This window comes from Myxine glutinosa, unplaced genomic scaffold (assembly GCF_964187855.1).
Source record: "Myxine glutinosa unplaced genomic scaffold, kmMyxGlut1.1 SCAFFOLD_2716, whole genome shotgun sequence".
Classification (NCBI taxonomy): domain Eukaryota; kingdom Metazoa; phylum Chordata; class Myxini; order Myxiniformes; family Myxinidae; genus Myxine; species Myxine glutinosa.
This window is the reverse complement of record NW_027618810.1, coordinates 20,491-43,674: the sequence shown is the minus strand read 5'-3', so window position 1 is coordinate 43,674 and position 23,184 is coordinate 20,491. Positions and strand designations below refer to the sequence as shown.

General features: G+C 42.0%; 1 protein-coding gene across 5 annotated transcripts; it reads left to right on the top strand.

Annotated features, from left to right (window-relative positions):
• The first annotated feature begins 81 nt into the window (after positions 1 to 81).
• On the top strand, positions 82 to 23,184 carry LOC137413535 (CXADR-like membrane protein). Of its 5 annotated transcripts, none has more exons than XM_068098958.2 (5): positions 82 to 166; positions 7,458 to 7,498; positions 19,607 to 19,761; positions 21,827 to 22,028; positions 23,046 to 23,184. In XM_068098958.2, exons 2-5 carry the CDS (start codon positions 7,468 to 7,470, stop codon positions 23,180 to 23,182), a joined length of 525 nt encoding a protein of 174 aa, XP_067955059.1. In that variant the 5' UTR covers positions 82 to 166; positions 7,458 to 7,467; the 3' UTR covers positions 23,183 to 23,184. The 5 variants fall into 5 exon arrangements, with proteins under 5 accessions (XP_067955059.1, XP_067955060.1, XP_078625608.1 ...); XM_068098959.2 differs by having other exon boundaries at positions 138 to 162; XM_078769482.1 differs by lacking the exon at positions 82 to 166 and adding an exon at positions 1,817 to 2,078.

Here is a 23,184-nt window from a genome sequence, read left to right as displayed (position 1 = left end):
TGGATGCCGACAAGTCATGTTGTGCCTCCCTTAGACTTGGATGCACTGATCTGTGCCAGTGTAAAAAGTGTGAAAACGTTGCACTCCCAATGGATGAAGAAGGGTTAGAAGTATCTGAAGATGATAATGATGTAGGCGATGAGGAGAATGATGAACTTTAAGGCAGGTATGAAATTTTGAATCTGTATATTAATTATTGTATACACTGGATGAAAATGATTGTTTTTTCATATTTTCATATTTTTGCAAGTGATTTTCAGATTTTGCAAGAGATCGGGTTTTCATATTTTTGCAAGTGATTGTCACATCCAAATGCAGCATTTAATAAACTTTAAATTAGCAGAATGTAATAGGTTTAAAAAAATTATATTCCATCAGGCTCAAATGTATTTACAAGTATTTACAAGTTGTATTTTAAATGTATTTACAAGTGGATCTAGTGTTGCACTTGGAGGTGGCAGTCTTGTCAACGAGCAATGCAAACTGATGGGTATTATCCATTTTGAGAGGTGTATTGTTACCGGTACAAAAAATGTTAATCAGGTCATTTCGGATTATTTTGGTAATGTGCACTGTGAGAAGTGGGAACAATGCATTTATTTAATTAATAATCATTACCCAGTTCAATTATGCAGTTCCTTTCCACTTCCAAGGAGGGGACTACGAAACTTGTTATCCAATGGGTTAATATGTCATTGCCCCACTGTATATGCGCGCATGCATGCGTTCTGATCCGGAGGAGTTGTGGACGGGTCGGTGTTTCAGTCATTCCTGCATTGAACCTTCCTTGGTTTGATTTACTCTTTATTGCCAGGCCTTGGGTGCCATTGTCTTTTCAAAACCGATTTATCTTGTTTATTTGGTATGAATTGCACAAACCTCCCGATGAGTCACATATGCTGGAGTTGTTGAGCAGCTTTTACATTCTTGGAATTGTGTGTGTCATCTTTGCTGCTTTTAGTCAGGTTCACTATGTTAACAAATATAATTTCGTTCAAAATTTTGGTAGATTAGCAAAACTATACATTTTTGGAATATTCAGAGCATGGAAAATCTGAAAATCAATTGGCATTTGCACAGACACCTGCATGGCCGCCATTTTGGATTTTGAAAATGGCCGCCATCAAATACATATTTTGCGCGATCTCGGCTTCTAGTCAACCCAGAGACTTAATTAAATATGCTAATCCTATGTTTTCTGGGTCAAGGAATCCAATAAAGGCCTCAAAATAGTGCTCAGGATTATAGAAAAGCAACAAACAAAGGTAATTGAAAACCATTGTCTTTATATTTGTGATATAACTGTATTACATAATACATGATATTGCAAGTCCTTTGAAGTTATAGGTTGTTATAGGAAGTTATAGGTAGTATCAGATTGAACTATAAGTCCTATACACAGGATCTACGAGGTCTACACCGTTCAGGAATATGCTTTTACAGATCTTCATCACTGTCCTGAGTGTCATTTTCGCAAAGGTGTTTACGCAAATGTAAACATTACTTTTTGGATTCCTCATGCTCTGAATATTCCAAAAATGTATAGTTTTGCTAATCTACCAAAATTTTGAACGAAAAAACATAGTGAACCTGACTATTTGTGCGTTCATTTTTTATGCCTTTTAAATATACATTTCATTTTTCCTTTTCACATTTTTTTATAACATTGCACTTTTGTTGTTTCTGTAGTTGTATAATTATTTTTCGTGAGATGCCTACTGCGTCTCACATCACGCGACCTTTGCATCTGTAGTTCACAAACGCACAATCGTCATGAACCTAAAAATAGACAACGCCTTGCAACCTTTCATAAATGAACCAAAAACACGACTATCCGGTTCTCTCTCTTTGTGGTCGTCACAAACGCATGAAGGAAATGAATCTCTGATATAGACTTGCAGTAAAAATGCGGTAAGGGAGGTCAACTGTAAACTTGATGAACAAGTTAAATGGAAAAGACTTCAAAACTGCATTGACGTTGTTCCTCTTGGTGATCACCTGACTTCATTACTTCTTGTACTATACCTACATCACTTATACATTCAATGCTTACTACGTTCAGCTCCTCACTGTACTCGGTAAGCTTGGTGGTGGTGGAGCAGGAGCATGCTTGCAGACAATCAGAGAGCTAGCTATGATTTATTCCATGCATTGTAATTAACAATCACAGACACAGTCGCAAACACAAACGTTTAATTATATATTTTTTACATATTCCTGGGGTGTATATACAGAGTTTATTTAAAGTGAGTCAACTCTTCCAACCTTGGAATTAAACATGTACATAATAATGTAAACTAACTATGGAATACCATATTTATTCATATCGTTTGGTTTGAATCTATTTTTACTTTGTAAAGCGAAAAGTTTTCGATACTTTCAAGTTTAAAAATGAAGAAGAGTCAGGGTCCCATAGGCCTATGCCCTATGATGCGCATTTTACGACTGAATAAACACGTCTTCTATCATGAGTTACTTTTTGAAGAAACAAAGGTACATTTTGATGACGACTCCACCTAAGGAAACCAGGTAAGGCCTGTTTCGTTCGGAGCGATTAGACACCGCCCAAAGAAGATGCGTTTTCCACGCTAGAGGAATTAAATTCGTGAAATCTTTAATAATTTGTTTTGTTTTGTTTTCGCACCAGTTTTCAAGGCTGAATCGTGTTCACATCCGGGATTAATAAAGAAACTCAATTTCACGTGTGCATGGACATGTAATTCACATATGTAAAATAAATAAACACAGACGGGAAATTGCCCAGAGATTTTTGTCCCCGGTCGCACCGCGGAGCAAGAGGGGGACTGTGGTCTGTGGTTTTCCCCTCCGTCCGTGCGTCCGTTCGTGCGTGCGTATGTACGTGCGTGCGTAAGCGAAGGACCGAATTCTAATTTGGTGTGCGGGTGCAACCCACGTCAAAATCCAAGATGGCTGCCGCCATGTATGTCTGAACCGTATGAGCGGAATATCTTGAAAAATAAACGAACTACTAACTTCTAATCCAGTGTGTGGGTGTATCTCGGCATAAGGAAGAAGGCTATTGAAAATTGGGTCGCCACGTCAAAATCCAAGATGGCCGCCACTATATATATGTCTGAACCTTGAGCCAAATATCTTGAAAAATAAACGAACTACTAACTTCTAATCTGGTGTGTGGGTGTATATACGCATAAAGAAGAACGCTATTGAAAATTGGGTCGCCACGTCAAAATCCAAGATGGCCACCACCTTATATATGTCTGAACCTTGTGAGCAAAATATCTTGAAAAATAAACGAACTACTAACTTGTAATCTGGTGTGTGGGTGTATCTACGCTGAAGGGAGAAAGCTATTGAAAATTGGGTCGCCACGTCAAAATCCAAGATGGCCGCCTTGCGTCTTCCACTTTGTCAACTCGCATCACTTCACCGACGGGGGACCCAGGCGTAACGCTTGTTTTTCTTTCTTATTACGCTCACCTGAGGAGAGCTTAATGGATTTGAGTCCGTTTGTCTCTTTGTTTATCTGTTTGTTTGTCTGTTTGTTTGTCCGCACAGAATAAATATGATTTTCTCTGCAACCGTTGGTCCGATTGACAGGAAACTTTCACCATAGATTCAACTCCACCTGTAGATTTTTTAAAATGATAATTGTGACGTCATAGGTCACGTGGTTCGGCCACCATCTTCGAAAAACTTTGCACCTCTATATCTCTGAAAGCGCTGAATAAAAAAATTGAGACATGGCTCATTGTAAAGAACTCTCCATGGGCAATAAAATATGCTAATGATGATGTCATAGGTGCCTCCATTATGACGTCATAATTCGACAAGTACAAAACTTCATCCGATCAAGATGAAATTTCTTGAGCATAATCAAGGAATAAATTAGTTTAGGAAAGATATAATGATGACATCATCGGTCATGTCGTTCGGCCGCCATATTTGTTTTAACACAAAAGCCTTTAAAACCACTGAAAATACATCCTGGCGAAGGTCTGCAATTTCTAATTGAAGACCATAGAATTATAACCAGGCTAAGTCACATTTTAGTCATTTCGAGAAAAACGTGAAAAATATTTTGAAAAACGTGAAAAACGTGAAAAACGGGGAAAGAAATAATAAAATGTGACTTAGCCTGGTTATAATTCTATGGTCTTCGATTGCTCTTTCTTGTTTTATAAGCTATGTGCACGTACACTTCAAAGAAGTTTATTTGAAATCTTTATTTTTTAAATGTCATTTTGTATGCTGTAACAAAAGAGTAACTTTGGTTTTCACAGGACACAAAGGTGTAAGGTAATGTTCTTATACACTGCCCAAAAGACGTTTTCCCAGGGACGTTTCCATTTGAATTGTATTCTTTATATAGTCAGAATGTTTCTTTCATTCAACCCACTCTCCCACGTGTGTGTGTGTGTGTGTGTGTGTGTGTGTGTGTGTGTGTGTGTGTGTGTGTGTGTGTGTGTGTGTGTGTGTGTGTGTGTGTGTGTGTGTGTGTGTGTGTGTGTGTGTGAGACCCACTCTCTCCCGTGTGTGTGTGACCCACTCTCTCCCGTGTGTGTGTGACCCACTCTCTCCCGTGTGTGTGTGACCCACTCTCTCCCGTGTGTGTGTGACCCACTCTCTCCCGTGTGTGTGTGACCCACTCTCTCCCGTGTGTGTGTGACTCACTCTCTCCCGTGTGTGTGTGACCCACTCTCTCCCCGTGTGTGTGTGACCCACGCTCCCCCATGTGTGTGTGTGACCCACTCTCCCCCTGTGTGCGACCCACTCTCCTCCTTGTGTGTGTGTGTGTGTGTGTGTGTGTGTGTGTGTGTGTGTGTGTGTGTGTGTGTGTGTGTGTGTGTGTGTGTGTGTGTGTGTGTGTGTGGGGTGTGTGTGTGTGTGACCCACTCTCCCCCTGTGTGTGACCCACTCTCCCCCTTGTGTGTGTGTGACCCACTCTCCCCTGTGTGTGTGTGTGTGTGTGTGTGTGCGTGTGTGTGTGTGTGTGGCCCACTCTCTCCCATGTGTGCATGTGACCCACTCTCCCCCGTGTGTGTGTGTGTGTGTGTGTGTGTGTGTGTGTGTGTGTGTGTGTGTGTGTGTGTGTGTGTGTGTGTGTGTGTGTGTGTGTGTGTGACCCCACTGGTATATGATATTCTCTGTAGGTGATTCTGTCGGTCTGTTTGTCTGTGGTTGTGGCTACACCCGGTCTGGGAGGGGCTTCAAAAACACATTTCCACCATTTTGTTTCCTCGCATGGCTTTGAAGCCTCTTTTGTTAGGCTCGTGGTTTCTTACTCTCTCTCACAGTTTTATTTCAATTCCAATTCAATATCTCATTTCATTTTTCACAGTCGCTAACATGGTTTTAGACTCGTTTGCAAAAAACGGGAAGAAAATTCGATGAAAGTTATCATTTGTAGAACAAAATGCATTTTTGATGAGAAGGCCTGCAACATATAAAGGCCATTTGTTGAGACTCCGTCACGACTTTGTCTCGACTCCAATTCAACATCACAGTCGCTGGGATGGTTAAAGTCTGTTTCAGCAAAAAAAAATTACATTATTGAATGTTGTGCATAACAAATTTGGTTGATACCTTTTCTTACTGTGGCCTAACAGGTGTTTTGTTTTTTTCATATTGTGGATGCCATTGACCTTGACCTTTTACCAATTTTTACCACATTTTATACACAATGGCACATTACCTGTAGGGTGATTGCATCACCCTCACAGAGTGATGCATCCATACACACACACACACACACACACACACACACACACACACACACACACACACACACACACACACACCTCGTTTTTTCATTTGTGTTCCTCAAAATTCTATCTCTCTCTTTTATTCACAGACACACATACACACATACACACACACACACACACACCCGTGGCCAGTTACATTTTGCCTGTAACAAAACTTACACGTGCAATGCTGACGTGTGGAAAATATAGCACCACAACTTATTCCTTTTCCGTTAATATTCATCACATAATGAGGCACCTGTATTGACTGACATGCATTACATATTGATGATTGTACATGTATGCAATAAGGCAATCGACCAAACACTCACATCCTACTTTATTATATTTACAGGCAACAATATATCGTTATTTCAGTGCTGTATTGAGGCCAGAAAGATGCGCTGTTAATCTCACTTTTGATATGTGGTTGATAGATCAAAGCAGAAAGCATTTAATACAGAAAAAGTATCAAATATGGCTTTTTTACATATTAGACATCTGAATACAGTACTGTCGTAAACACAGGAAGTGGTCTCTTTTTATAGTTTGTCATGACAAATTCTTCCTGCGAATCTTCACTATTTTACAAATTACATGATACATCACTTTGCTGTAAATGTGCACATGCATCATGCGACATACACATTTTACCTTATTGGAGGTTTTACAGGCAATCAATATCAATATTAAGTCTTTATTTTCCCTGTACTCAAGCCAAACGGACTTTTAATCTTCCTTCTGTTGCGTAGCCGATGATTTCAAAGCATCAGGCAGAATCGATTCAAAGCAGAAAGCAGTTCAGAATACATTTCTGTTGTGCACCAAATGAGGTCTGTGTTGCCTGGCATGGTGAAGGCAGTATGAATGTTTACTACATGTGTATTTTACAAAATGTTTATCTGCTGTTTAAAGTGTAAATCTGTGATTTACTTTAAATGTAGTAGATTCCGTTGAAGAATGGATGAGGAAAGAGGAGGTTATAATCCTGTGGCAAACAGTGCAGGAGCAAGGACCCATGGAAATTCCACATAATGTAAAATGTGATTGAAAGACCTCAACCCCCCCCCTCCCCACACCCCTCCCCTCTCCTTCCTCCCCCTCTCCTTCATCCTCTCCCCTCCCTCTCCCTCTCCTGCCCTCCCCCTCTCTCTCCTACCAAATCTCTCTCCTCCTCTCCTCTCCTCATCCATTCCCCTCTACCCTGCGACTCTCCGACCCCTTCCCTGCATCACACCTGACTAAAAATGACTCTTAAAATGTGTTTTTATCCTTTGCACCTCCGACAAGGTCGGAGACGGGGGGGGGGGGGGGACATCAAAATGAGCTCCGTCCAACCGACCAATCATCCATCCGTGCACTTTTATGTTCGCGATATTTCAAAAACTATTTAACATTTACTTTCAAATTGTAGATATCTATTCCTCATGACATAATGTCAACCTGATTAGATCATGGCTGTGATTGGCTGAATTATGTTGCCATGGCAACTATCTCGGTAACATAGCTTGTGTCTGTGATATTTCAAAAAATATTCAAGATTTAGCTTTCATATTTTTTGTCGGAGGGGCGGGCACAATGATCATTGGGATTGAGTTATGAGTGACATTTTATTTGAAAATATATTTTCATGAAGTGGATTTCTCTACAAAAACATTTTTATTCCAAATACATTTTTCAAGTTTTCATCTTTTTTGCTGTGCCTCATGTATGTGTATGTGTGTGCTGCAGAAGATCCAACATGAGAACATTATTGGTCTTGCTCTTATTGGGTGAGTTTCTCTTCTTGTAATTATGTTATAGATGCATACTAAGTATGCATGTGAATTGCTGAGGTACAAAATAGTTGTGTATATGTGCCAGTTTATTTTCCTGATTTCATGTCTGTGTGAGTATTGAAGATTAAATTAACTTCTTGTAATAATTTTATTTTCTGCTCAAATCTTGATGAATTGGGTTCCTTTTGAAGTTTAAGGCTAAACTTAAATTAATTAATACTAGCAACGGTACCCGTCCTACGGGCGGGGCTTCAATTGTGAGGCCCAAATGAAAAGGCAAAATATCAGAAATTGAAGGCTTTTTTTGTTTTAAACGATTTATATAAACATCCGTTGAATCATATCACACGCAAATCATCAAAATCTAAACAGTATTTGTAGAATTTCAATAAAAGCCACATCACTGTTCATATTGGTAAATATTATTCCATTGTGTTTGGAAAAACTGGAAAAGTTGGAAAATTGGGAAAAAATTGGAAAAACAATTTAGCCTATTTTACTCCAGGGTGTCCCAAGATTACCCACCCAAAATTTTGTTGCGATCAGTTCAGCCGTTTTTGCGGTACCTTGGACAGACAGACAGACAGACATTTGGTGAATTATAGTAAGACAAATAATATTCCATTGTGTTTGGAAAAACTGGAAAAGTTGGAAAATTGGGAAAAAATGGAAATTGGAAAAATTGGGAGATTGGGAAAAAAAATTGGAAAAACAATAAAGCCTATTTTACTCCAAGCGGTCCCAGGATTACCCACCCAAAATTTAGTTGCGATCGGTTCAGCCGTTTTTGCGGTACCTGGAAACAGACAGACAGACATTTGGTTAATTATAGTAAAGACTAGTGGGGTCACCCGTGGGAATCCCACGGGCATGGACGTGTGTGACATTTCGACATATTGAGTTAGATGCTGCACCTGCACATTCAGTTTCACAAAATGGTTACTGGCAATTTATCAGATGCGCAAATGATGTAATCTACACAATGTATTTACTTCTGATAACATGTGAATGCATGTGCGTGCACACCCACACACACATACACACACACAAACACACGTACACCCACAAACATATATATATACACACACACACACACACACATATATAAACACATACTCACACACACACACACACACATATATATATATACATACACACACACACACACACACACGTACACACACACATGTACACACACATGTACACCGACACACATGCATACACATACACATACATATGTGTACACACACACACATATGTGTACACACACACACACACACACACACACACACACACACACATACACACATGCACACACATATACACACACACACACACACACACATATATAAACACATACACACACACACACACATCCCCCTACCCCCCCCACACACACACACACACACACACACACACACACACACACACACACACACACACACACACACACACACACATGTACACACACATGTACACCGACACATATGCGTGCACACACACACACACACACACACACACACACGTACACCTACACATGTCCCACGGCACATGTATATATCCCACATCCCACATGTATATACATGTTTAAAGTGTATGTGCCCCTCCCTCCTCCCTCCTCCCTCCTCCCTCCTCCTTCCCCTGCCCGGCAATGCTGGGTACTTCTGCTCGTAACTAATAAAATAAAAACGAAGAAATATCTCTCAGCAATTTCCTGTCTGTTAATTTATATATTTTACAAATGTGAATGACACGTCCATGCACACGTGAAATGGAGTTTGTTTTTTCACACGTGAAATGAACACGTGAACCTTTACTTCCGGATAATAATGTTGAATGAAATAAGAACGAAGAAATATATGTCGGCATCATTGTTGACGTTTTTGTGACGACTGTCATCAAACGGAAAAGTAATATATTGTTACGGACCGCGGATAAGATGTTAATGGATTGCTGAGTGGATGGCGGCCGCGACCCGAACTATTAACAATGACTAAGACCCGATTCCTTAAACGTGGGCCAAATCGTGCCACAGATATTCAATTTGGAAAAGACAAAGACGACGGATGTGAAGAAGAAGAAGAAGAAGACAAAAAAAGGTTTGAAATACGAATATAATTTATTACTATTTACAACCAAAATAAACCAAGGAGAAGGAAGGATAATAAAATAAAGCAGAAAGAGGGACGGACCAGGAGGACACAGTGAAAACTCTAGCTTACCTATTCAGTCTTAATTAATACCCCAGGACAAGACACACAAAACGGACAACGAGCAAACTCACACGAGGGATGATGACAGGAATGGCAGGAGGTGGATGGCTGGAGGGGGAGGAAGGCACGGAGCTGGCTGGAGCTTGATCCCGCACGGGACGTCGGGCTGAACCTCGACGGCCGCCGATGCCACCGATCCCGTGGTTTGCGTGGGGTAACGGGTCGGAGCTGCCTGGTGGAGCCAACGCTGCTGGTGGGGGGTCTGGCGTGACGGGTTCTCTCTCCCTCTCTCACAAACTCGCAGGACTCTCTTCAGGCTTGTCTGTCATCTGATCTCCTCCCTCCTCGACTCTACTGGGGGCGTCTCCCGCGGGTTATATAAGCCCCACCCTTGACCCTTTTGCGAACCTCCCCCAAACGTTCTCTCTCCGCCCTCTAAAGCCAACCCCTCGTTCTGGGTTGGTCGGCAAGGGCTGGTTCACTCCTCCCCTCTATGACGAGGTGGAGACACGCCTTTCTTCCCCGACCTTACCTCGTGGCTAATGGTGGTTTTGGGGCGATTCGAGCTAGCCCCAGCCAAAGGGCAGCAATGGCGAATGAAGAAAACCGCCCAAATGCAGTTGGCAATTGCAGCAAACCTGGCAAACCTGGCACTTTGAAGATGCCATGTCGGAGGGATCTACCTTATTTAATGCAGTGCAATGGAGTGTCAAATTAATGGAAGACAAGGCCTTACCCTACTACACAGAATAAGGAAATAACTGTCAGCAAGGAGGAAATCTATTATTGGCTACGTGGGTGCTTGTGAAATAACTACGAGCACGACCTTTGACCTTTATACACAACTGGAGGAAGGAGGGTCCACAATAAAACAATAAAAAAAAAACACAATCCTCATATCCACAACAATATCTTAACGGAAAAGAAAAAGCGAATTTTTAATATATGTCGACATTTTCCCCGACTGTTATTTTAGGTGGTGTATTTTCGTGTATCATCATGGCACGATTTTAAAAAATATATCTCTGCATTTTCCCGTGCGTGCGTGAATGTTCTCAATTATTTCTGACACCGAGTCTAAAACCATTGATAAAAATTAAATCAGATGGTGAATTCGATATAAAATCGTGAGGGTGACTCAATGAATGGGCTTTATTTTACAGGCCTCTGAGAATTCATTTCGTTCTATAAACGGAAACTTTCATCGGATTTTCTTCCCGTTTTTTTTCAACCGAGTCTAAAACTATGTTAGTGTCTGTTAAAAATGAAATGATATATCGAATTTGAGTTGAAATAAACCTGTGTGAGAGAGAAAGACAGCACGGGCCTAACTAAACAGGCCTCAAAGCTATTCTAGTTAATAAAATGGTGGATATTTGTTTACATGAAGCCTCTCCAAGAATGGGTGGAGGAATGGGTGGAGCTACCCTGCAAACGGAGTAAGCCACACCCCGGACAGACAGACAGACAGACAGACAGACAGAATCACCTTCGCCGATTATAATATAGATTACTAGAACTGCACCAACATCATACATTGACTTTTAAGAAAAAAGGAGTTTAGGACATTATTCGTAAATCGATTGGGACCTCGAGTCGGCGAATTGGACTCGAGTTACAAAAAATTGCAACTTGACAGAATTGACTTGAGACTCGGGCTTGGGACTTGCAACTTAAATGCGACTTGTTGAGTTTATCAGGATTGTTCACAATGTTCGGAAAATAATCATTGAGTAAAGATTGAATTAAAATGGGGTTTAAAATAAATGGAAAATGATTTTCAGTTGGGCGCAGTTCGGTTAATGACGACATATACTTTGTATGTGTATACTGCACATGTGCATGACGTCAGCGCTCACAGCCACCAGCTCGCATACCATTCTGCACTGGGGTTAAAGGGAGTGTCCACTCTCCAGACAGCACAGGACACACCATGTCCAAGTGGCAAGCACCAGTCTTACCAACAGTAGCAAAGCTCTATTCAAGCCATGCCATCGACATTCTTGTCAAATCGGGGATACTTAGCCCTGTGCACGTCCGAACCCTATAAAATGATTTTGCGATTATGTAAACCTCATTTGACTTGGATTATTTAAACTTCGTCATTAATTGTAAATTATATCACAACATCGTCAATAATTGGCCCCGCCCGCCCTCCGGCAAGGTCGGAGATGGGGGACATTGAAATCAACAGGTCAACCGACTGACCGATCATTTGTCCACGTACTTTTGTGTACGTGATATTCCAAAAAAAATTGAAAATTCTGCTCTCATATTGCAGATATATATTCCTCATGGCATTACCTCAACCTGATTAGATTGCAGCTGTGATTGGCTGAATTAGGTTGCCAATGCAACCATCTCGGTAACTTGGCTTGTGTACGCAATATTTCAAAAAACGTTCAAGATTTAGCCTTCATATTACATACACGTCAGGTGGGTCGACGACAACCGTTGACTACCTGATGGTGCGTCGGCGAGATAGGGGGCACCTCCGGGACACAAAGGTGATCCCGGGGGAGGAGGCTGTTTCACAGCACCACTTGGTTGTCTGCGACATAAGGGTGAAAGGTGCGAGGAGAGCTCGGCGGGTGAAGTACCAACCGAGAATGAAGGTGTGGAGGTTGAAAGAGGTGACAGTAAGGGAGGCATTAAAAGAGAGGCTGAGTAGGGTAGAGGATGATGTGGTTGAGCTTGAAAGTGGTTGGATGTCAATGAAAGCTAGTCTGTTGGGAGCCGTTGGTGAGGTATGTGGATGGACAAAAGGACCACCGAGGCACTCGGAAACATGGTGGTGGGATGTTGAGGTTGGGAAGAGGATTGACGAGAAGAGGAAGAAGTTCAAAGAGTGGCAGAAGGCGAAGGGTACGGGAGCAGAAACAGCAGAGCATGAAAGTTATAAGGCAGCCAGGAAGGCTGCAAAGAAAGAGGTAGCAAAGGCGCAGGAGGCATGTAGGAAAATGTTCGGAGAATGCTTGGATTTGGAAGAGGGTCAGAAAGCAGTATTCAGGATTGCAAAGCAGATAGCGAAAGAGAGGTGTGATGTGATGGGGGTGAGTTGCTTGAAGGATGAAGTGGGACAAATCGTTGTCGACCCAGATGGAATTAAAGGAAGATGGAAAAGATATATGGAAATGCTGTTGAATACAGAGAATGAATGGGATGGCAACATAGAGAGTAACCCAGTTTTAGGACCGGCAGAGAAGATAACTGAGAAGGAAGTTGAGGAAGCGATAAAGGCAATGAAGAGTGGAAAAGCGGGAGGGCCGATGGGAGTTGTGGGAGATATGTTGAAGGCAGCAGGAAGTTGGGGTGTGAAGAGAATGACAGAGATATGTAATCTGGTGGTGAAAGAAGGCCGCATTCCAGTGGATTGGGAACTGAGTACCCTCGTCCCTCTATACAAGAGGAAAGGTGACCCTCTGGAGTGTGGCCCGTACCGAGCGATAAAGTTATTGGAGCATGGAATGAAGATATTGGAAAGGGTGTTGGAGAGGAGGATAAGGAAGAAAGTGAAGATCGACGAAATGCAGTTTGGATTTATGCCACGAAGAGGAACGACAGATGCGCTTTTCATTGTGAGGCAGTTGCAGGAGAAGTACATGGATAAGAGGAAGAAGTTGGTTTTTTGGGTTTGTTGATCTGGAGAAAGCATTCGATAGGGTTCCACGCAAAGTATTGACATGGGCATTGAGGAAGTTAGGAGTGGAGGAATGGTTGATCAGAGTAGTGATGGCAATGTACAAAAGAGCACGCACAGCTGTAAGGACGAAGGACGGGAACAGTGGTGAGTTTGAGGTGAAGGTGGGAGTGCATCAGGGGTCGGTACTAAGTCCACTACTATTTGTAGCTGTGATGGAGGTGCTGGCTCAGACCGTAAAGGAGGGTTTACCGTGGGAATTGTTGTATGCAGATGATCTGGTGTTGATTGCGGAAAGTATGGATGGACTGAAGGAAAAGATGAACAAGTGGAAGGAATGTATGGAGACAAAAGGTCTGAAGGTGAATATCGGAAAGACAAAGGTGATGGCAAGTGGTAAAGCATGTGGTGAGATGGAAAGAACTGGGAAGTGGCCGTGTGCTGTGTGCAGGAAGGGTGTCGGAGTGAACTCCATTCAATGTACAATGTGTGCTGAGTGGGTTCATCAAAAATGTAGTGGTCTGAGAGGGTCATTAACCAGTGTGGCAGCTACATTCAAATGTAAGGTGTGCACAGAGGGAGCTGCAGATGGAGGAAATGTTGAGTTGGATCTTGGAGACGGCGTGAAGCTGGAAGGTGTGAAAACATTTTGCTACCTCGGAGACATGCTGAATGGAGAAGGTGGATCAGACTCGGTAACGGTTGCTCGAGTGAGATGTGCATGGAAGAAGTTTCGGGAACTGAGTGGCGTGCTGATGAGGAGGAGAGTGTCGCTGAAGCTGAAGGGAAAGGTGTATGCTGCATGTGTGAGAAGTGTTATGATTTATGGGAGCGAGACATGGGTAATGAATGTAGAGCAGCAACGAAGGCTGGAATGGGTGGAAATGCGAATTGGTTCGATGGATGTGCGGAGTATCGTTGAGAGAGAGGAAGACAAATGATGAATTGCGAAAGATGATGGGAATATTGCCTGTGATTGATGCTGTGAAGAGGAACAGATTGAGATGGTTTGGTCATGTATTGAGGAAGGATGAAAGTGACTGGTTGAGAAGAGTGATAGAAGTTAATGTAGAAGGAAGTAGAGGACGGGGAAGACCGAGAAAGACTTGGCTAAAGATGGTGGATGAAGAAATGCGGGCAAGGGGGTTAACAAGGAGAGATGCAGAAAATAGGGCAAAATGGAGAAGATTGTCATGGGGACCGCAAGGCTAACCCCCGCTCTAGCAGGGAACATGGCCTTAAAATGCATGTTGTTGTTGTTGTTGTTGTTGTTGTTGTTGTTGTATTACACAGATATGGACCTCGTACAACCCAAAAGTCAGATGACCTCACATATCAATCAGCTCCTTATGGTAAATTATATCACGACAGCGAATGAAGTTAATAAGTTATACGTTTCATTTTCTTCAATGTCAAACCCCCTATATATATATATATATATATATATATATATATATATATATATATATATATATATATATATATATATATATATATATATATATATATATACATATATATATATATACATATACATATATATATATATATATATATATATACATATATATTTATTCCCCTATTTCCCCAATACTCCCCAACTATCCCCAATCCCCCATTCCCTAGTCCCATTGCCTGTAAACAACACTCTGTAGAACCGACCTTCCCCTTTTCCCCCCATTAAATGTCGTGCCCAGGTCCACCGCATCTCACGTAGACAACTTTCGGACATCTTGCTAGTTATTCTTAGTCTATGTCAGTTAAGGACTCGTTTCCATTAATTCTGACTCTTCGTTGCACCAGAATGTGATTATATGGCACCAGTAGTGAGTTTAGGACCTTCCCATACCTCCTCCCATCTTCTTCCCCAAACAACAACTACAACAACAACTACAACAACTACAACAACGGCGCGCGCGGGGAGTGTGCGTCCTCACTCCGGCTCGGTTAGCCGCCATTACCCATGTGCGCCGACGGGGTTACCACGAAGGGGCTGCCTGTCGGCCCCTCGTCAAGGGCGGAGCCGGTAACCCCCCGCACCCAATGAGAAGCAACGGGCCGATTCCATCTGGGGCGGAGCAAACGAGCCGAGGGCGTGTCACTCCCCGCCGGAGATACGCAGCGACTTACCGGATGTGAAGGGAGATGCGCCTGAACCACGGAGAGCAAAGGACGCCACCCCCAGCGCGACGATACCTCCCCGCATCTTTGGACCGGACCGGGTCGATTCTGTCCTTGAGCCAAGAGTGCACCTTGAGCCATCGACTGCCCGCTTTCCTTGCCATCAATCCCCGTGTGAGTCAGTTTTGTCCTGTTTATCTGTGGTCTGTCGGGAATAAGATAAGTGTGTCTAAGTGCCTATCTTTCTATGCTGTCCCTCTCATTCCTGTAATCTAACCTTCCGCCATATTATAACCTCCTCCGGAGGTCTTGAGAACCGTATCCCTGGTGTCGTGTCATTTTAATCCCAGCCGTTGTGTCCTTTTCCTTCATTGATCTAGCGTAGCGCGGCTCGGCCAAGGTTCGAGTATAATCGGGTAACTTGTGCGGACACGGCGGCCATTCCGCTCGGCCCACCATAACATCAAAGTCGTGTCTGTAACAATATGTATATATATATATATATCTATATATATATATATATATGACTGTATTTGTATATATATATATATATATATACATATACAGTCACGTGAAAAAGTAAGTACACCGCATGTAAAGTTTTGACTTTTTCAACATATTTCAACATACAGCTATTTGATCTTCATTTCAACAATATTGATAGATAAAGGTGAGATAATATAACAAATATCATGAAACATTTACATTTTGTAGTCCATTGTACAATTTAAATCAACATAAATGCAAATTTCGCATGTGGAAAAAGTAAGTACACCCCTACATTTATCACTACTTCAAAAACCTAAAATTAGAATCAGGTGCACCAGCTCAGGTGCAAATGATTAGAACATCATTAGAGAGGGTCATGGAGGAACCTGTCTTATTTAAACCTCAGACATTTCGTTTGGTTTGCTCTTTGTTGTTGAAATGTGCGGCGTCACCATGCCTAGATCAAAAGAGCTCTCTGAGGCCTTCAGACAGAAGGTTATAGATGCCTACGAGTCTGGGAAGGGATTTAAAAAGATCTCCAAACAATTTGAAATCAATCATTCGACTGTCCGGAAGATCATCTACAAGTGGAGAAGATTCCAAACAACTGCCATCCTGTTCAGGCCAGGCCGCCCCAGCAAGTTCAGCTCGAGAGCAGACCGCAAGATGCTGAAAGAAGTCTCTAAGAACCCCAGAATTTCATCACGGGACCTACAGGTAGCTCTTGCCAATGCTGATGTCAAAGTGCATGAGTCTACCATTAGAAAGAGGCTGCACAAATTTGATCTACATGGGAGGTGTGCCAGGAGGAAACCTTTGCTGTCCAGAAAGAACATCAGGGCAAGACTAAAGTTTGCCAATGAACACCGAGGCAAAGACCAGCACTTCTGGAACAATGTGCTCTGGACAGATGAGTCAAAGGTAGAGCTATTTGGCCACAGTACCAGAAGACATGTTTGGTGAAAACCAAAGACAGCATTTGACCACAAGAACCTGATACCAACTGTAAAGCATGGTGGTGGAAATATTATGGTTTGGGGCAGCATCAGGGCCTGGGCATCTCACCATCATAGAATCCACTATGAATTCTTCATTGTACCAGAGGGTGCTTGAGGATAATGTGAGGCCATCTGTTGGAAAGTTGAAGCTCAACCGAAGGTGGACCTTGCAACATGACAATGACCCTAAACATATCAGTAAATCCACCAAGGAATGGCTGAAAAGAAAGAAATGGAGGGTTCTGGAATGGCCAAGTCAAAGCCCAGATCTAAATCCCATCGAGATGTTGTGGGGGGGATTTGAAACGAGCTGTGCATGCAAGAAACCCCTCAAACATCACACAGCTGAAAGAATTCTGCATTGGGAAGTTTGCAAAAATTTCTCCCAGTCGATGTCAGAGACTGGCAGGCAGTTATAAGAAACGCCTACTTGAGGTTGTTTCTGCCAAAGGGGGCAACAAAACACAACAACAACAGGCATTTTAAAGGCCATTTTCCCTGCAAGAGCGGGGGTTAGCCTAGTTGAGGTTGTTTCTGCCAAAGGGGGCAATACCACCTATTAGAGCCAAGGGTGTACTTACTTTTTCCACATGTGAAATTTGCATTTTTGTTTATTTAAATTATACAATGGACTACAAAATGTAAATGTTTCATGATATTTGTTATATTATATCACCTTTATCTGTCAATATTGTTGAAATGAAGATCAAATAGCTGTATGTTGAAATATATTGAAAAAGTCAAAACTGTACACGTGGTGTACTTACTTTTTCACGCGACTGTACATACATATAGGCGCGTACGCTGGATCAGCACATTGCTGCGTCCTTGGACGACTCCTCAGCACAATCCTGACGCACACCACCGTGTGTGTTAAATGTGGTGTTGTTACAGCGGCTGGAGTGCAAATCCTGCCACCAACCTCCTTGAGAGCGGACCCAGTATGCTGGTACTCATTTCGCTGACCTCGGAAGGATGACTGGTTTAGTCAACCCACCTGGTATTAATTCAACAGCTGAACAGGATTCAAACTCAGGACCTTAGGATCCCAAGCCCACCACCCTAACCATTAGGCCAACACGAGGTATAATTTAACATCGATATAATAATAGCGTAAGGACTCGACTTTGTTATCCCTTTTACGCCGCACCCAGTGACCCGATGCCCACGGCACTAATGGATTTACGATCTACGAACCGCGCTCTTTGTTTATCACGTACAGCCATACTCGAAAAATCTGAATTAGCCGACGTTGGGGCCCAAACGCATCCGATTAACTGCCGATACGACGCCATCTTACGACGCCATCGTATTGGTGTCTGCTGGGCGAAGGTGAAGCAAGCCATCCGCTGATTGGACAGGCGAAGGCGAAAGCAAGCCGTCCACTGAGTGGACAATCCAGAGCATGCATTTGTGCCGGTGTCGGCGATCGTTGTTCATATATGCACTCTTCATTCTCATCTTTCTTCCTAACTCTTACTCGGACAAGCAAATCCCCTATGCCATCCATTAATGGTACACTCTATCCATACACCACATCCTCCCTTCCGTGGATGTTCCACGGGTTTCGGCTAGTCTATATAATAATAGCCTAAGGACTCGACTTTGTTTTCCCTTTTACGCCGCACCCAGTGACCCGATGCCCACGGCACTAATGGATTTACGATCTACGAACCGCGCTCTTTGTTTATCACTTACAGCCATACTCGAAAAATCTGAATTAGCCGACGTTGGGACCCAAAAGCATCCGATTAACTGCCGATACGACGCCATCGTATTGGCTTCTGCTGGGCGAAGGCGAAGCAAGCCGTCCGCTGATTGGACAGGCGAAGGCGAAAGCAAGCCGTCCACTGAGTGGACAATCCAGAGCATGCATTTGTGCCGGTGTCGGCGATCATTGTTCATATATGCACTCTTCATGCTCATCTTTCTTCCTAACTCTTACTTGGACAAGCAAATCCCCTATGCCATCCATAATGGTACACTCTATCCATACACCACATCTTCCCTTCCTTGGATGTTCCATGGGTTTCGGCTAGTACATAATAAATATACAAGTCAATTATTAAAATCTCCTTTCCCACATTGAATGCTGTGGTTCTATGTGTAATCAATTTAAACACAAGCTGAGGTTACTGACTGGGTTAATGTACATTTGTTCAAGTAGGTACACTAAATATGAGAAGTAAATTTAACATAAATAGATTTTTGCTTGGAACAAAGAAAAAAATGTCCACTGTATGAAGTTGACAAATAAAAACCTGTGTCTTAATTCCTTGATATCTTGTACTCCTTATAAATGTGGGAATTGGCACAAGGTGAAGTAATACTTGATTGGAGACTTCATTTGAGACTTGCCCTCAAAGATTTAAGACTTGGTTGAGACTTGCCGAAAGTGACTTGTTGACATTTCTTGTGTAAATTGACAAATTCTTTGCTAATAATACGGTCATACCATCGGATGGTATTCTTGAGTCAAGATGTCAAACCAGGAACATAATCTGGTTCTTTTTCACAAGTAAAGCTTGTTTTGCTTGAACGCAAATGTGTGCATGACTTTAGCATGATGTAAGTGATGGACTTTTACCTGATATGTTTTGATTCATGCTTGTATGCCATTGTCATTCCATGGACGATGCAGCAAGAGAAAGGAGCAATGTTTGGGCAAAAAATCCAGATGCCTATTATGAACAAAATGGGGTGGTCGGTGGTATGGCAACACTCCCTTGCCATTCTCCGCCAGAACAACAGCAAGACCTGGACTTTGAGTGGACGTTTATGGACGACACAAACGTGGTGAGATAAACAGGAATTTACCAAACTATCAAAATGGCATAAAATTATTAAAATACTATTCATCGATGTGTTTCATCAGTCAAACATTGTAAACTATTGATGATATACTGTATAATAACAGCAGATCTTGATATGAAAACAATTGAAGATGAAGGTGTTTGGTATCATCTATTTATTCCATACTAACAAGGGTACCTGGCATTGCCTGGTCAATGTTTTTGTGGAGGCCAAAAACACTTCCCTGCACCCACAGAAGAATTGAATCAGGGAACATTTAGTATTGGTTCACGAGTTATCAAACAGAGTGACCACTATATTCGTCATGGGTGTGTGTCTGTCTGTCCACAGCATAACTACCCGATGATATCATCCGATCTTGATGAAACTTGGGTGGGAGGTTGATATCATGATCTAGTTGTGTCCTGCCTAAAGTGGGCGTATTGTGCCCATTGTGGGCGGAGCCACGCCCCAAAAAATGTCTTTTTAGGGGGTAATCGATTTCGAGCTACATCTTCTCCGAGGGGTTTGGTGGAATCTGACATGGGTTTCGGTATTTGGTTAGGCCAATGTCATGTGTCTAGCCCCACAGAGCTCGATTTTTCATTTTCGCCCCAAGGTCAAGGTCACAAGGTCACTAAATTTAGAAAAGTCGATTTTTTATGGTTTTATTACATTGTTCGCTTCCTGATAGGGTGAAATGTCGTACATGATCTTATGTTATCACATACATCATGAAATACAAGTTTTCCAACAAATTTCAGAATCTTCGACCTTTGACCTTTGAAGGTCACAAAGGTCAAATTTTCAAAGTTGTCGGAATCTAACCGAATTTTCGGTATTGTGTAGCTAACTAACCTCATAACTGATTATACATTATTTTCTATCTCATTTCAAGGTCAGTAACCTTCGTTTTGACATTTCAAGGTCACAAAGGTCAAATTTTCAAAGTTGTTGGAATCAAACCGAATTTTCGGTATTGTGTAGCTAACTAGTCTCATAACAGATAATACATTCCTATTTATATATTTTCAATGTCGCTTTTTACCTTTGTCATTGAATACCGCTCGCTCGTGAACCATTGTTGTCTCCTGACCTGTTACTTTTATATAGCTACAAAGGCTTAGGCACAATAGAGCGATAAAAAAATCACCACACACGCTCTCATTCCTCTCAAGATTCCTGTTAATCTCATTTCTCTCTCCTCTCCACGTCTTCAAGACAGCTGTTCATTACCCCTATCCAAAACCATGATCTTCTCTTACCCCGTTTAACCATGAACCTCTCCCCACCCTCTATTTTTTTCAGATTTTTATTCCTGATCATTGTTACCCGCAACCCTTGTTTTTCCATCTCCCTCTATTTTGTCTCTAATCCCTGTTGTCAGTATTTTACCCCTCTTTCTGCTGTTCCTTTTGTTCTGTTGCATCCTAATATGTTGTGGTCTAGCTCTTCCACGAGCCTGGACTTTGTGTGCAATAAATAAATAAATGTTCTCGTGGATAATATACGCACCCCTAATTTTGATCAGATATACCTGGCAAAGTGTGGCTTATACTCAAGTTATTATGGTATTTTAAATGATTGGTAATACTCTCTCAAACTTTGAAATTTAATATTATATGATGGTGTACATTTCTAACTAGTTTGGAGAATTGCAAGGAATGCCTTATTATTAAGACTGAATAAGTAAGTACATTAGTCATCTATGTCCACAAGATGATGGAAGTGATGGAAAATGAAGTAATTTATAACTGAGAAATGGAATTAATTCATCAGGGAAAGTTGCGAGAAAGGAGTGAATGGGAAATGTGCGAGGAGAAAGGTGTGAAGGCAACAATTGGGATTGGGAGGAAATCAGAGTAAGAGGAGTCAGGTGGAGGGAGAGGGGTTGGGGAGAACGGGCAGAGGGTGGCTTGTAAGTGCCATTCTTGGTGGGTGAGGGGTAACTTTATGGTTTAAACTTCTTCCACTTAATGGAATTGGCCTAGAGGGTTTGGAGGGCATTAAACTGTTGTGGAACTTGTGATATAAAAGGTGACTGTGCTTGGCTGTTCTGAATCCACAGATTAAACATTATACAAATGCAGTTGTTTATGACGGATGCGAGCGAGTGGAGTTCATTGGAGATTTGACCAAAGGAGACGCATCCATTACTATCAAGGATCTTCACTTATCCGACTCAGGAGTGTACGAGTGTGAATGGACCTACTATTCTATCAATGGTGTTTTCCAAGATGCATATATCAGGGTGAATCTCATTGTCACAGGTGAACCTTTCCTCATTTGTTTTGTACATTTTCAAATGCTCGTAATTGCTCCTGTAAAAACTAATTCCCAAGAAATTTCTTTCATACATTCCTCCTGTCTTACAAATGGTTTTGAGTCAAATTAATGATTACAACAACAACAACAATCATGGTATAAATCGTACAAAAATATGCAATTTGGTGTCTGACTGATTTTTTGAGTCAGACACCAAATTTTGTTTGTCAGACACCAAACAGTCAGACACCAAACTCAATTTTGAGTTTTTGTTACTTATCCAATCAAAATCAAACTTGACAGGGAGACAACTGGGTCACACGATGGAGGTTGTAGCGATTTAACTCCCCCCCGCACTCCCACCGCAAGGGGTTTTTCCCCACTAAAAGGGTTGCATGTTGAGCTGTATATCCATGTTAAGATAGCTTTATGGTGGCGTTTTTCTAAGGCCGTTTCTAATAACAAAATTAACAACAACACTAATTTAATAGCATACTTAAGTTATGACATATCCATATTAATACTAATGATATCCTGTCTCCCCAAGTGGGTTTTCCTCCTTGAACAAATGCCGTGTTAACGTGCATAAATAGCTTATCGTGGCATTTTGTGGGGCACCCGTACCAGAAGTACAAATATTATAAACCACAAACACGTATGATTATCTTTTGAAACAATCGCTCCTGCTGTTTAACACTAAACTGAAATGGAGAAAACCCGGGGTGTGTTCATTTGTACTATGCAGCTAGCTAGCGCTTGCCAAGCCAGCCGTTCCTTATGAACGGTTTTGAATGGAGCGCTTGCTCGAATGCTTAAACCAGTTGGTGAGCTCTCTACAAGAAACTTGGTAACTGAACACATCCCCGATGTTCTTGAGGCCCGACCCTAGATCTACTGTAATCGAAATGACCTATAGAGGAATGACCCTTCCTGCTGCTCCCATAGGGAACAGGTGCACTAGTATCATCAAACACACGACGAACTACCAAGCATGTATGAACTGTACTCCTCAATCTTCGCAGGTGAATCCAAATCCACAAACACAAGTACTACTTCAATTCCACCGCAGCACAACCCAGACAATGTTATTCTTCTTATAATTATGACTTATGTTGCGATTGCTGTCATCATCATCATCATCTCCGAATGCACGAAATAATG